General features: G+C 36.1%; 1 protein-coding gene across 1 annotated transcript; it reads left to right on the forward strand.

Moving 5' to 3' along the window:
* The first annotated feature begins 849 nt into the window (after positions 1 to 849).
* Positions 850 to 12,208, forward strand: PTGS2 (prostaglandin-endoperoxide synthase 2). The gene is made up of 10 exons (XM_003815592.6): positions 850 to 3,772; positions 4,573 to 4,689; positions 4,810 to 4,953; positions 5,608 to 5,751; positions 6,181 to 6,362; positions 7,095 to 7,178; positions 7,296 to 7,542; positions 7,825 to 8,111; positions 8,613 to 8,760; positions 9,236 to 12,208. The coding sequence occupies exons 1-10, from the start codon at positions 3,721 to 3,723 to the stop codon at positions 9,643 to 9,645; spliced, it is 1,815 nt and encodes a 604-aa protein (XP_003815640.1). The 5' UTR covers positions 850 to 3,720; the 3' UTR covers positions 9,646 to 12,208.
* The last annotated feature ends 3,588 nt before the right edge of the window (positions 12,209 to 15,796 follow it).

The following is a 15,796-nucleotide window of genomic DNA, read 5'->3' on the forward strand; positions in this document are numbered from 1 at the left end:
TATGACCTGTCACCTCACTTCTCTGACAGTTCTGAGAGTGTTGATTTTTCAGTTTGCTTAGATTTTTACTTGTTTTTAGGATGAAGTGACAATTTCCAAGCTCCTTCCTGACATGCCAGATCAGAAACTGAAAGTCCTAAGCCTCATATTCTGTGCGTGGGTATGTTCACATCCTGCCTGCTCCAGTGCACCCACCTCACACTCTCTTTCCCTTCCTTGTTCCCTTGTGAGATTTCTAGGTCCAATACAAAGACTGTGTTCAACTCGTTCAACTACTTTGGCTCATCTGAGTATTATAATGAACAATCACAAAAAAAATGAAGTAAAAGAAAAATCCATCAAAGAATTGAGATATTTGAGAAAAAGAAAGGAGATCAGTGTTTTATAAAACTTAGAAATAGATTTTTTAAGTGTTTCTTCATTGACTTATGTGAAAGGACTTTTCTTAATTTAACAAATTATGTGCTTTCGTTTATAGCCTCAAAACTTCTTGTGTAGCTAAGAATGGGTAAATAATCAGGCTTTACTGAAGGACTAACGTAAAGATCTTCTATAAGTAACATTTCTGCTACTCAAGGAAGAGATAAACTTCATGGCATAACCTTGCCAAAGTATACTAAGAATAACCCTGACACAAAGCTCTTTTTTCAGCCAACATGCCATGAAAGAAAGAAGACAAGGGGCGATCTCCACTCTCTAAGTGAACCACTAAACCCACCAAAGAAGAAACGAGGGAAATAGAAAGAGGACCCTTGCCTGAGATAATGGATCTATAGGTATGAGTAGTAGAACCCTGCTCAAAGTACAAGGAAGGGAAAAAAAAGTTAGTTTATTTGGAATTTTGGACATTAAGAGTCTTTATTGTTCATTTTCTTTTAACTCACATGAATGGCTTATCACTTCAATTAATAAATATTTCATTTCTTTTCAACATATTCATGAAACAAATCTGAAATGAACAGTGCAACATGTGAATGTTTAGAACATTATAAAATTAAACACAAAATCTTTCTGGCAATCTTCCTAGCATCTTAGGAAAAAAGTTGACAAAATTTCAAGCAGCAGAAGGGGGCAGTAAAACTCAACAGAATGCTCTGGAAGATTTTTAAGATTCTTCCTTATTTTCTTTTCATGTAGAGTATTTCCCAACAAATTTCAGACGCTAATAGAAATTTTGTACAACAGATCCATATATTTGCCTAAAATAGACACAGAAACATTGAATATATGCAAACATGAGAGCTATAAGTTTTACATGATCAAACCTTTTTTTTATGGTACACGATAGTCACAGTACTTTTCCATATAAAACAGGTTTAGTTGTCTTAATTTAGTTTGGCACATTTAATACACTCCCATGACCAGCATCCCAAATGTACCTATCCGTTTTATTTTATTGTCTCAGAATTGTCAGTTATTTAATAAATTATGTAACTTTTTTCCTTATGCTCAGATTTGCACTTCTTTCTAAAACTCTGCCCATCCTTAAAGTCCCAGATTCTCCTTGAACTTTTTTTTTGACTTTCCAGGTACATGGAACTCTCTTCACTCTATCCTGCTATATAAGTGACAGAATTTCCACTATGGGATAGATGGAGTTCAATTCCTTTGAGTTTAAAATAATCTAAATATGATTATTCCTTATGCCCTGTTTTTCCCTCACTTTTGTATCCAAATCTCTTTTCAGACAACAGAACAATTAATGTCTGATAAGGAAGACAATGATGATGATCACTTCAAAATGAATTCAGGATTGTAATGTAAAATTTTAGTACTCTCTCACAGTATGGATTCTAACATGGCTTCTAACCCAAACTAACATTAGTAGCTCTAACTATAAACTTCAAATTTCAGTAGATGTAACCTACTCCTTTCAAATGAAACAGAAAATTGAAATTATTAAATTATCAAAAAGAAAATGATCCACGCTCTTAGTTGAAATTTCATGTAAGATTCCATGCAATAAATAGCAGTGCCATAAATGGAATGATGAAATATGACTAGAGGAGGAGAAAGGCTTCCTAGATGAGATGGAATTTTAGTCATCCGTGTCTCATGTAGAATCAGATGTGTACACTAAGCAAAACGGTTAAAAAAAAACCTCCAAGTGAGTCTCTTATTTATTTTTTTCTTATAAGACTTCTACAAATTGAGGTACCTGGTGTAGTTTTATTTCAGGTTTTATGCTGTCATTTTCCTGTAATGCTAAGGACTTAGGACATAACTGAATTTTCTATTTTCCACTTCTTTTCTGGTGTGTGTGTATATATATATGTATATATACACACACACATATACATATATATTTTTTAGTATCTCACCCTCACATGCTCCTCCCTGAGCACTACCCATGATAGATGTTAAACAAAAGCAAAGATGAAATTCCAACTGTCAAAATCTCCCTTCCATCTAATTAATTCCTCATCAAACTATGTTCCAAAACGAGAATAGAAAATTAGCCCCAATAAGCCCAGGCAACTGAAAAGTAAATGCTATGTTGTACTTTGATCCATGGTCACAACTCATAATCTTGGAAAAGTGGACAGAAAAGACAAAAGAGTGAACTTTAAAACTCGAATTTATTTTACCGGTATCTCCTATGAAGGGCTAGTAACCAAAATAATCCACGCATCAGGGAGAGAAATGCCTTAAGGCAGACGTTTTGGACATTTAGCGTCCCTGCAAATTCTGGCCATCGCCGCTTCCTTTGTCCATCAGAAGGCAGGAAACTTTATATTGGTGACCCGTGGAGCTCACATTAACTATTTACAGGGTAACTGCTTAGGACCAGTATTATGAGGAGAATTTACCTTTCCCCCCCACCCCCCTTTCCAAGAAACAAGGAGGGGGTGAAGGTACGGAGAACAGTATTTCTTCTGTTGAAAGCAACTTAGCCACAAAGATAAATTACAGCTATGTACACTGAAGGTAGCTATTTCATTCCACAAAATAAGAGTTTTTTTAAAAGCTATGTATGTATGTGCTGCATATAGAGCAGATATACAGCCTATTAAGCGTCGTCACTAAAACATAAAACATGTCAGCCTTTCTTAACCTTACTCTCCCCAGTCTGTCCCGACGTGACTTCCTCGACCCTCTAAAGACGTACAGACCAGACACGGCGGCGGCGGCGGGAGAGGGGATTCCCTGCGCCCCCGGACCTCAGGGCCGCTCAGATTCCGGGAGAGGAAGCCAAGTGTCCTTCTGCCCTCCCCCGGTATCCCATCCAAGTCGATCAGTCCAGAACTGGCTCTCGGAAGCGCTCGGGCAAAGACTGCGAGGAAGAAAAGACATCTGGCGGAAACCTGTGCGCCTGGGGCGGTGGAACTCGGGGAGGAGAGGGAGGGATCAGACAGGAGAGTGGGGACTACCCGCTCTGCTCCCAAATTGGGGCAGCTTCCTGGGTTTCCGATTTTCTCATTTGCGTGGGTAAAAAACCCTGCCCCCACCGGGCTTACGCAATTTTTTTAAGGGGAGAGGAGGGAAAAATTTGTGGGGGGTACGAAAAGGCGGAAAGAAACAGTCATTTCGTCACATGGGCTTGGTTTTCAGTCTTATAAAAAGGAAGGTTCTCTCGGTTAGCGACCAGTTGTCAGACGACTTGCAGTGAGCGTCAGGAGCACGTCCAGGAACTCCTCAGCAGCGCCTCCTTCAGCTCCACAGCCAGACGCCCTCAGACAGCAAAGCCTACCCCCGCGCCGCGCCCTGCCCGCCGCTGCGATGCTCGCCCGCGCCCTGCTGCTGTGCGCGGTCCTGGCGCTCAGCCATACAGGTGAGTACCTGGCGCCGCGCACCGGGGACTCCGGTTCCACGCACCCGGGCAGAGTTTCCGCTCTGACCTCCTGGGTCTATCCCAGTACTCCGACTTCTCTCCGAATAGAGAAGCTACGTGACTGGGGAAAGAGCTTGGACCGCTAGAGTCCGAAAGAACTCCGTGGGTATTCCAGCTTTCCCACAAGCACTGATCATTATGAGCCAGTTACTTAACCGATCTGAGACACTCTCACCTCCTAAATAGGGATAGATGATACTAATTTGCAGGTTGTCATTATGATAAGACAGGATCTGATCAATATATGTGAATTGTTCATATTTGGAACCTTTTTATTGAGTGGAAGAAGTTGTTTTAAATACTCTAGTCAGTTCTTTCCTGCTCCCAGGAAAGCCCAGATTATGTTTTAAGATAAGCAAAATGTCTTAAAAGTAAGCTGTTTTACTTTGAATTTTTCCCTAAATGTTGATTAGTGTACTAGATCCATTTTAATTTGGAAAGTGAAGTGCTACTTATTTGAACTTCTTAAAAATGCTAATTTTAACATCTAAAGAGTTAACTAAGAAAAGCTTAGTAACATGATGTACCAAGTTGAATATGCTGTTATCCTCATTTAGAATAGAAAATTGGTATTTCTACGTTTTATCCATTCTAAGGCAGGTTAAAAAATTGTATTTCCATGACTACCTATATATTTCTTGAATTTATTATTGTAAAGTTGATTCATAGTAAAACAATTAAATGTTTAAATTAAGATTAAGACACTAGAGAATGATTTATTTGCTGTCCTTTAATTGCAGCAAATCCTTGCTGTTCCCACCCATGTCAAAACCGAGGTGTATGTATGAGTGTGGGATTTGACCAGTATAAGTGCGATTGTACCCGGACAGGATTCTATGGAGAAAACTGCTCAACACGTAAGTTTGTCCTTTGGTTGCCTCATTAGGAGTGGGGCTGGATACAGTTATCATTGTATAGATTTGTGTCTTATAATGAGTCCCATTAATTTCTCCCTCCCTTTCTTCGTCTTCTTGCAGCGGAATTTTTGACAAGAATAAAATTATTTCTGAAACCCACTCCAAACACAGTGCACTACATACTTACCCACTTCAAGGGATTTTGGAACGTTGTGAATAACATTCCCTTCCTTCGAAATGCAATTATGAGTTATGTGTTGACATGTAAGTACAAGTGTCTTTCTAAGGTTTTTAGCTTTCTCAAAGAAAAATATGCTTTATAATACTGTAAGCCTAATCTAAAAACATATTTCCAAGCTTATCAAAAAGACTTTAAGATACCTTTTAAGTTTGCCTTCCATCTCAATCGCCAAAAATATTGACATTTAGTCCCATCCAGTTTATACAGTCTGCTCACAACTCTGTATACCTCTTCTAACCTTTACTGTTTGGTCCGTTTGTGGAGGTAGCATGGTCCAGCTGTTTATTGAATGCCCATGGGCCACAGAATTGTTCTGAACATGTAGCACCCATTAAAATAAATCTGGATTTGGATCAGCAAGAAAATAACTTTCCATGATTCTAAAGTGGGTGCCATACTCAGCCATTCCTTTCATAGGCCTCTTGGATAGTGAGCAGATGGCTACCTGAAAAATCAATATTGCCAGATTATAATGTGCAGAGTATATGTATTTTATTAAAGATGTATTTCAAGTGGCCGTTAGACTATAAAGTGTAGTTGTTTTAAAATAGATTTTTCTTATTTTTGGAGTTAAATTCAACCTCTAGTGCCACTTTCCACATTTTACAATAAAAATAATGGTTGATTTACTTAACAAATGAGAATAAATAAAACATTTTTTTCTTTGAAAATTTCAGCCAGATCACATTTGATTGACAGTCCACCAACTTACAATGCTGACTATGGCTACAAAAGCTGGGAAGCCTTCTCTAACCTCTCCTATTATACTAGAGCCCTTCCTCCTGTGCCTGATGACTGCCCGACTCCCTTGGGTGTCAAAGGTGAGTAAGAAGAATCCATTAGAGATGTATTAACTATAAGACGGGCTGCATTGCTGCCAAAAAAAAAATTGACCTTAGACTACCATTTATTTATTAACAAAAGCAGTTTTTACTTTTAGCATGGATATCTATGGGTATTTTTTAAAGTATGAGTCTATGTAAACTATTATGTAAAAGCAAATGAGCATCTTGGTATAATGTCTTAATATTTTCAAATTATTTCATTAGAAATGAAATAATTCTAATTAAAATAGATAAAATCATTCAGTAAGAAGTTGTTCCACCATATCTTAGAACTGTTGTTTATATTATGATCCTATTCACAATTGTAATTCTCATATAAATGAAGAATTCTTGGTATATTGACAGTCACCATCTCCTTTCTTGAATACATAGATGGATTCTTATCTTAGCTTTCTCATTTTTCAGGTAAAAAGCAGCTTCCTGATTCAAATGAGATTGTGGAAAAATTACTTCTAAGAAGAAAGTTCATCCCTGATCCCCAGGGCTCAAACATGATGTTTGCATTCTTTGCCCAGCACTTCACGCATCAGTTTTTCAAGACAGATCATAAGCGAGGGCCAGCTTTCACCAACGGGCTGGGCCATGGGGTAAGATAGAGTTAATATCTTAGAGTTAGTAAAATTATACCAAATCATAGTCAAGGGCTAACATTAAAGGAGATATACCGATAGATAGATCCAAATAACTTATCCACTTTTTTAAAAAAGAAGCCTTATCTATAAAAACCTTAAAGGAATTTTCCATTTACGTCACTGGTCTAGTAAAATTATACACACACACAGACATGCACACACATATATAAACATTCACACACATACATATGTACAGGTATTGTTATTTGTAATTTGACCCCTGTATTTTTTAGTTTAAAATGTTAGTACTGCAAAATGTTATGTCCTCAAAAACACATTGTATCATGATTATGCTGCTTTCAATATTGTAAAGTGAGGTTTTTGCCGCATTATTATTTTTTGGATTTCAATAGCATAGCTTCAAGTTATTCGCAAGAATTTTTTATAAATAATACATTTTTATACTTTTTTAGAATTACCATATCATCATAGTGAAGTATATAATATATATGATATAAGCTCAATATAGTATATTAATTCCATTAAACACAAAGACATATCAGTTTGTAGCTTTGGTGGATAAACAAATTAATTTAGCAATTTGTGACTATGAAAAATGTATATTTTATTTAAAAATTTTAAAGAAAGCTAAATGATCAAGTTATTTAATGATGAATTATATGATAGACAATTTATATAAGAAAAACTTCAACAGCAACAAATTAAAATTTTTTCATCATTTTCTAGGTGGACTTAAATCATATTTACGGTGAAACTCTGGCTAGACAGCATAAACTGCGCCTTTTCAAGGATGGAAAAATGAAATATCAGGTATCCTTCCTTTGACTATTAAGACTTAGTTATTACCGCTTATACCCATATTTTAAAATCCCTAAAAATGTGTTCCTTAACTTTTTAACTGTTTATTTATTATTATTATTTTTTTAGATAATTGATGGAGAGATGTATCCTCCCACAGTCAAAGATACTCAGGCAGAGATGATCTACCCTCCTCAAGTCCCTGAGCATCTACGGTTTGCTGTGGGGCAGGAGTTCTTTGGTCTGGTGCCTGGTCTGATGATGTATGCCACAATCTGGCTGCGGGAACACAACAGAGTATGCGATGTGCTTAAACAGGAGCATCCTGAATGGGGTGATGAGCAGTTGTTCCAGACAAGCAGGCTAATACTGATAGGTAAACAAGAAAATGATTTATATAAAACCCTCTTCCCCAGGGAAAATTAGTGTGCTATCTTTGTTATGTTTTGAGTAAATGACAAGATATGGTAAATGAAAACTCACACATTCTATATACATTAAATATGTAAGCATGACTGATCATATAGCTATCTTTTGATACTGACAAGGAAGAAAACAGAAATGAAGGAATAGCAAATTTTAAAAATTGCATTCCAATTGCTTGAAAGCTTGTGATCAGATGCAATAAATGTTTTTATTATTTATTTTGTGCAAATAGGAGAGACTATTAAGATTGTGATTGAAGATTATGTGCAACACTTGAGTGGCTATCACTTCAAACTGAAATTTGACCCAGAACTACTTTTCAACAAACAATTCCAGTATCAAAATCGTATTGCTGCTGAATTTAACACCCTCTATCACTGGCATCCCCTTCTGCCTGACACCTTTCAAATTCATGACCAGAAATACAACTATCAACAGTTTATCTACAACAACTCTATATTACTGGAACATGGAATTACCCAGTTTGTTGAATCATTCACCAGGCAAATTGCTGGCAGGGTAAGAATTATTATTGAAAACCAAAACAAAAGACTAGTCAGTAACTTTAGAATTTCTGCCACGGAAATTATTTTTCTTAAACTTACTAAAAGAGTAGTTAGTTATATTGCTAGTAAAATTATTTTATTGATATAAGAAGCCTAACTTTGTTTGAAAAGTCTAAACTTTTAGTCTAGTCTACAGTTGTCAGACAAATAGCAAATTGTACCCCTACCTTAAAAATATTTTCAAAAAGTATCTATAATCTTATAGGAATAAATATTTTAGGCTTGAATACTAGTGTTATTTTTGAAATGTAAAAAGGCAAATTAGTTCTAGGCTGGTGTCCCATTGAATTTTAAGCAGAGCTCCTGTTGAAATGTAGGTAAGCATCTTTCCAGCAAATAAAAATTGTCTCCGCTGGGAGTTTCAGTTTTATCTGATTTGTACCTAAGGCAAGCTGAATACAAACAGTAAATATGCCTAAAATTCTTGTTTTACAACTAATTTTACTTTCCACAGGTTGCTGGTGGTAGGAATGTTCCACCCGCAGTACAGAAAGTATCACAGGCTTCCATTGACCAGAGCAGGCAGATGAAATACCAGTCTTTTAATGAGTACCGCAAACGCTTTATGCTGAAGCCCTATGAATCATTTGAAGAACTTACAGGTAAGAAACAGTTTCTAAACTTCTTCGTTTTTTGTTTGTTTTTGTTGTTTTTGGTTTTCTTTTTGAGATGGAGCCGCCCTCTGTCACCCAGGCTGGAGTGCAGTGGCGCCATCTCGGCTTGCTGCAACCTCCGCCTCCTGGGTTCAAGCAATTCTGCCTCAGCTTCCTGAGTAGCTGGGACTACGGGCGCACGTCGCACACATGGATAATTTTTTGTATTTTCAGTATAGACGGGGTTTCACCGTGTTAGCCAGGCTGGTCTCAAACTCCTGACCTAGTGATCCGCCGGCTTCGGCCTCCCGAAGTGCTGGGATTACAGGCGTGAGCCACCGCGCCTGGCCCCTAAACTTCTTAAAAGAATCAGGGGTCAAATGGAAACAGAGAAATTGGCAGCAAATTGAGCAAAAGAATCAAACTGTTTTTTATTTTGTGAAGTTTGACATTGGTTGTATCTCTGTCTTCATCGCCTTCACAGGAGAAAAGGAAATGTCTGCAGAGTTGGAAGCACTCTATGGTGACATCGATGCTGTGGAGCTGTATCCTGCCCTTCTGGTAGAAAAGCCTCGGCCAGATGCCATCTTTGGTGAGACCATGGTAGAAGTTGGAGCACCATTCTCCTTGAAAGGACTTATGGGTAATGTTATATGTTCTCCTGCCTACTGGAAGCCAAGCACTTTTGGTGGAGAAGTGGGTTTTCAAATCATCAACACTGCCTCAATTCAGTCTCTCATCTGCAATAACGTGAAGGGCTGTCCCTTTACTTCATTCAGTGTTCCAGATCCAGAGCTCATCAAAACAGTCACCATCAATGCAAGTTCTTCCCGCTCCGGACTAGATGATATCAATCCCACAGTACTACTAAAAGAACGTTCGACTGAACTGTAGAAGTCTAATGATCATATTTATTTATTTATATGAACCATGTCTATTAATTTAATTATTTAATAATATTTATATTAAACTCCTTATGTTACTTAACATCTTCTGTAACAGAAGTCAGTACTCCTGTTGCGGAGAAAGGAGTCATACTTGTGAAGACTTTTATGTCACTACTCTAAAGATTTTGCTGTTGCTGTTAAGTTTGGAAAACAGTTTTTATTCTGTTTTATAAACCAGAGAGAAATGAGTTTTGACGTCTTTTTACTTGAATTTCAACTTATATTATAAGAACGAAAGTAAAGATGTTTGAATACTTAAACACTGTCACAAGATGGCAAAATGCTGAAAGTTTTTACACTGTCGATGTTTCCAATGCATCTTCCATGATGCATTAGAAGTAACTAATGTTTGAAATTTTAAAGTACTTTTGGTCATTTTTCTGTCATCAAACAAAAACAGGTTATCAGTGCATTACTAAATGAATATTTAAATTAGACATTACCAGTAATTTCATGTCTACTTTTAAAAATCAGCAATGAAACAATAATTTGAAATTTCTAAATTCATAGGGTAGAATCACCTGTAAAAGCTTGTTTGATTTCTTAAAGTTATTAAACTTGTACATATACCAAAAAGAAGCTGTCTTGGATTTAAATCTGTAAAATCAGTAGAAATTTTACTACAATTGCTTGTTAAAATATTTCATAAGTGATGTTCCTTTTTCACCAAGAGTATAAACATTTTTAGTGTGACTGTTAAAACTTCCTTTTAAATCAAAATGCCAAATTTATTAAGGTGGTGGAGCCACTGCAGTGTTATCTTAAAATAAGAATATTTTGTTGAGATATTCCAGAATTTGTTTATATGGCTGGTAACATGTAAAATCTATAGCAGCAAAAGGGTCTACCTTTAAAATAAGCAATAACAAGGAAGAAAACCAAATTATAGTTCAAATTTAGGTTTAAACTTTTGAAGCAAACTTTTTTTTATCCTTGTGCACTGCAGGCCTGGTACTCAGATTTTGCTATGAGGTTAATGAAGTACCAAGCTGTGCTTGAATAACGATATGTTTTCTCAGATTTTCTGTTGTACAGTTTAATTTAGCAGTCCATATCACATTGCAAAAGTAGCAATGACCTCATAAAATACCTCTTCACAATGCTTAAATTCATTTCACACATTAATTTTATCTCAAGTCTTGAAGCCAATTCAGTAGGTGCATTGGAATCAAGCCTGGCTACCTGCATGCTGTTCCTTTTCTTTTCTTCTTTTAGCCATTTTGCTAAGAGACACAGTCTTTTCATCACTTCATTTCTCCTATTTTGTTTTACTAGTTTTAAGATCAGAGTTCACTTTCTTTGGACTCTGCCTATATTTTCTTACCTGAACTTTTGCAAGTTTTCAGGTAAACCTCAGCTCAGGACTGCTATTTAGCTCCTCTTAAGAAGATTAAAAGAGAAAAAAAGGCCCTTTAAAAAATAGTATACACTTATTTTAAGTGAAAAGCAGAGAGTTTTATTTATAGCTAATTTTAGCTATCTGTAACCAAGATGGCTGCAAAGAGGCTAGTGCCTCAGAGAGAACTGTACGGGGTTTGTGACTGGAAAAAGTTACGTTCCTGTTCTAATTAATGCCCTTTCTTATTTAAAAACAAAACCAAACGATATCTAAGTAGTTCTCAGCAATAATAATAATGATGATAATACTTCTTTTCCACATCTCATTGTCACTGACATTTAATGGTACTGTATATTACTTAATTTATTGAAGATTATTATTTATGTCTTATTAGGACACTATGGTTATAAACTGTGTTTAAGCCTACAATCATTGATTTTTTTTTTGTTATGTCACAATCAGTATATTTTCTTTGGGGTTACCTCTCTGAATATTATGTAAACAATCCAAAGAAATGATTGTATTAAGATTTGTGAATAAATTTTTAGAAATCTGATTGGTATATTGAGATATTTAAGGTTGAATGTTTGTCCTTAGGATAGGCCTATGTGCTAGCCCACAAAGAATATTGTCTCATTAGCCTGAATGTGCCATAAGACTGACCTTTTAAAATGTTTTGAGGGATCTGTGGATGCTTCGTTAATTTGTTCAGCCACAATTTATTGAGAAAATATTCTGTGTCAAGCACTGTGGGTTTTAATATTTTTAAATCAAACGCTGATTACAGATAATAGTATTTATATAAATAATCGAAAAAAATTTCTTTTAGGAAGAGGGAGAAAATGAAATAAATATCATTAAAGATAAATAACTCAGGAGAATCTTCTTTACAATTTTATGTTTAGAATGTTTAAGGTTAAGAAAGAAATAGTCAATATGCTTGTATAAAACACTGTTCACTGATTTTTTTTTTTAAACTTGATTTGTTATTAACATTGATCTGCTGACAAAACCTGGGAATTTGGGTTGTGTATGTGAATGTTTCAGTGCCTCAGACAAATGTGTATTTAACTTATGTAAAAGATAAGTCTGGAAATAAATGTCTGTTTATTTTTGTACTATTTAAAAATTGACAGATCTTTTCTGAAGATAAACTTTGATTGTTTCTATACATCTTTGTCATATGACATACGATTTCTCTGAAGCATTACTCTTAAACCATTATCTTGCATTCTCCTACCTGTTCAAAACTAGGACTGGCCCTTCATGAAATGGTTTTGCCCTCAATTATATAGAGGCTTCCTAGAGTCACTATTTAAATCTCATAATCCTTATTCACTGCGACACTGTGTTGGAAAATGTCTAGTTTGTGTATCTTTACAGAAGATGGCAAACAAGCTTATTTTCATTGCCTAGTCTAGAAGAAGAAGAAAAAAATCACAATAAGGCAAAGAATAAGACATATATTATGAAGGAGGCACAAAGTTAAGAAGTTCAAAGAGGAGGAAATTATACAAAGTTGGGCAAATCATTGATGCAAAAGCTCGTAGGCTTTTGTTGTACCTCTATCCTTGACATCTTGGTAATTTCAATATCTACATGGACCACATATTTAGCATCTTCCCTGGCCTCTCCTCTTTGGCCTTCTCCATTCCAGGGATGGCCTCTTCCACCATATTTCCTGAAATCATACATATCTTGATATCATTATGATTAATTACAGCACCACTTTCAAAATCTTGATTCCAAGCATCTTCCAGCTCACCTATTTTATTGCTTACACTCTAACATCTAACTCTCAGTCTCACTGAACCTACCGATCCACCAACCTCATCACTTCACTATTTATCACCTCTTTTATCTTTCCATTTACTTCCATATGCATCTAGCTCAGATTCTATTGTCCATCATTCTAATCATTCCCCTCTGCTCTGTATACTCTCCCTCTACTGTGCTGAATTGACACAAGTTGATTAAATCCAGCCATTCTCCTAATCTGTTTTTTATTTGGCTTCTCAGTAGCATTCAACACAAATAGCTATAATCTCTTTACTGAAAGTACCCCTGCCCCCCACCTTGGCTTCATGGTTTGATACTCTCCTCGTCTTTCTCTACCTTTCTCAGAGCACTATTGCTCAGTCTTTTCTCTCTCTCTTTTTTTAAGCTCTTTCTCTTCTACTGTATGTATAAGTTGAAGTGTCTTGATATCTGCTCTGTCTGCATTCCTCCAGATTAATCACATTTAAGCTCATTATTTGAAATAATAAGCACTCACAAATAAGGACTCCAGGACCAACGTCTAATTGTCAATTGACAACATCTCCAAATTGTCAATTGACAACCTCTCCACTCAAAGTCATCAATTTAATTGCTTCTTTTACATTCTTCCCTCCCAGCACCATATATCCCAAATAATAATTGTCCAACATTAAAGACACCACCATACTCTTTCCTTCACTTGCATAGCCAATCCAACAGCAATCCTGTTGACTACAACCCACAAATAAATCCTAAATCTGTCACCTTTTTTCCAACTTCACAACCTAGCAGTGTAATAGTCTATTAATTGGTGTTCTCTTGTCTATTCTTTCCTCAGCCCAAACCATTCTCCTTATGGCAGTGGCAGTAATTTTATATATATATACACACATATATATATATGTGTATATATATTTACATATATATGTGTATATATATACATATATATGTATTATATATGTGTATATATATTTACATATATATGTGTATATATATACATATATATGTATATGTATATATATACACACACACTTTATACTTTAAGTTCTGGGATACATGTGCAGAACGTGCAGGTTTGTTACATAGGTATACATGCGCCATGGTGGTTTGCTGCACCCATCAACTTGTCATCTACATTAGGTATTTCTCCTAATGCTATCCCTTCCCTAGCCCCCCACCCTTCGACAAGCCCCAGTGTATGATGTTCCCCTCCCTGTGTCCGTGTGGTCTCATTGTTCAACTCCCACTTATGAGTGAGAATATGCAGCGTTTGGTTTTCTGTTCCTGTGTTAGTTTGCTGAAAATGATGGTTTCCAGCTTCAACCATTTCCCTGAAAAGGACATGAATTCATCCTTTTTAATGGCTGCATAGTATTCCATGGTATATATGTTCCACGTTTTCTTTATTCAGCCTGTCATTGATGGGCATTTGGGTTGGTTCCAAGTCTTTGCTATTGTGAACAGTGCCACAATGAATATACATGTGCATGTGTCTTTATAGTAGAATGATGTATAATCATTTGGGTATATACCCAGTAATGAGATTGCTGGGTCAAATGGTATTTCTGGTTCTAGATCTTTGAGGAATCTCCACACTGTTTTCCACAATGGTTGAACTAATTTACAATCCTACCAACAGTGTAAAAGCGTTCTTATTTCTCCACATCCTTTCCAGCATCAGTTGTTTTCTGACTTTTTAATGATTGCCATTCTAACTGGCATGAGATGGTATCTCATTGTGGTTTTGATGTGCATTTCTCTAATGACCCACCGGTGATGAGCCTTTTTTCATGTTTGTTGGCTGCATAAATGTCTTCTTTTGAGAAGTGTCTGTTCATATCCTTTGCCCACTTTTTGATGGGGTTGTTTGTTTTTTCTTGTAAATTTGTTTAAGTTCTTTGTAGATTCTGGATATTAGCCCTTTGTCAGATGCAAAAATTTTCTCCCATTCTGTAGGTTGCCTGTTCACTGTGATGGTAGTTTCTTTTACTGTGCAGAAGCTCTTTAGTTTAATTAGATCCCATTAGTCAATTTTGGCTTTTGTTGCCATTACTTTTGGTGTTTTAGTCTTGAAGTCTTTGCCCAATGTCTATGTCCTGAATGGTATTGCCTAGATTTTCTTCTAGGGTTTTTATGGTTTTAGGTCTTACATTTAAGTCTTTAATTCTTCAATGCAGAAAAGACCTTCAGTAAACACCCCTTCATGCTAAAAACTCTCAATAAACTAGGTATTGATGGAACATATCTCAAAATAATAAGAGCTATTTATGACAAACACACAGCCAATATCATACCTAATGGGCAAAAGCTGGAAGCATTCCCTTTGAAAACTGGCACAAGACAAGGATGCCCTCTTTCACCACTCCTATTCAATATAGTATTGGAAGTTGTGGCCAGGGCAATCAGGAAAGAGAAAGAAATAAAACATATTCAAATAGGAAGAGAGGAAGTCAAATTGTCTCTCTTTGCTGATGAAATAATTGTATATTTAGAAAACCCCATCATCTGAGCCCAAAATCTCCTTAAGCTGATAAGCAACTTCAGCAAATTCTCAGGATACAAAATCAATGTGCAGAAGTCACAATCATTCCTATACACCAATAATAGACAAACAGAGAGCCAAATCATGAGTGAACTCCCATTCACAATTGCTACAAAGATAATAAAATACCTAGGGATCCAACTTACAAGGGATGTGAAGGACCTTTTCAAGAAGAACTACAAATCACTGCTCAACAAAATAAAAGAGGACACAAACAAATGGAAGAACATTCCATGCTCATGGATAGGAAGGATCAGTATCTTGAAAATGGCCATACTGCCCCAAGTAATGTATAGATTCAATGCTATCCATTGACTTTCCATTAAGCTACCATTGACTTTCTTCACAGAATTGGAAAAAACTACTTTAAATTTCATATGGAACCAAAAAAAAGAGCCCGTATAGCCAAGACAATCCTAAGCAAAAAGAACAAAGCTGGAGGCATCATATGCAGTAACC

The sequence above is a fragment of the Pan paniscus genome, chromosome 1 (genome assembly GCF_029289425.2).
Source record: "Pan paniscus chromosome 1, NHGRI_mPanPan1-v2.0_pri, whole genome shotgun sequence".
NCBI lineage: Eukaryota > Metazoa > Chordata > Mammalia > Primates > Hominidae > Pan > Pan paniscus.

Bases quoted from the DNA above. Each gene is read 5' to 3' on its own strand.
- PTGS2 (XM_003815592.6), top strand. From the start codon at position 3,721: ATGCTCGCCCGCGCCCTGCTGCTGTGCGCGGTCCTGGCGCTCAGCCAT. The intron at 4,954-5,607 runs GTAAGTACAAGT...TGAAAATTTCAG, and splicing joins TATGAGTTATGTGTTGACAT to CCAGATCACATTTGATTGAC. The intron at 7,543-7,824 runs GTAAACAAGAAA...TTGTGCAAATAG, and splicing joins AAGCAGGCTAATACTGATAG to GAGAGACTATTAAGATTGTG.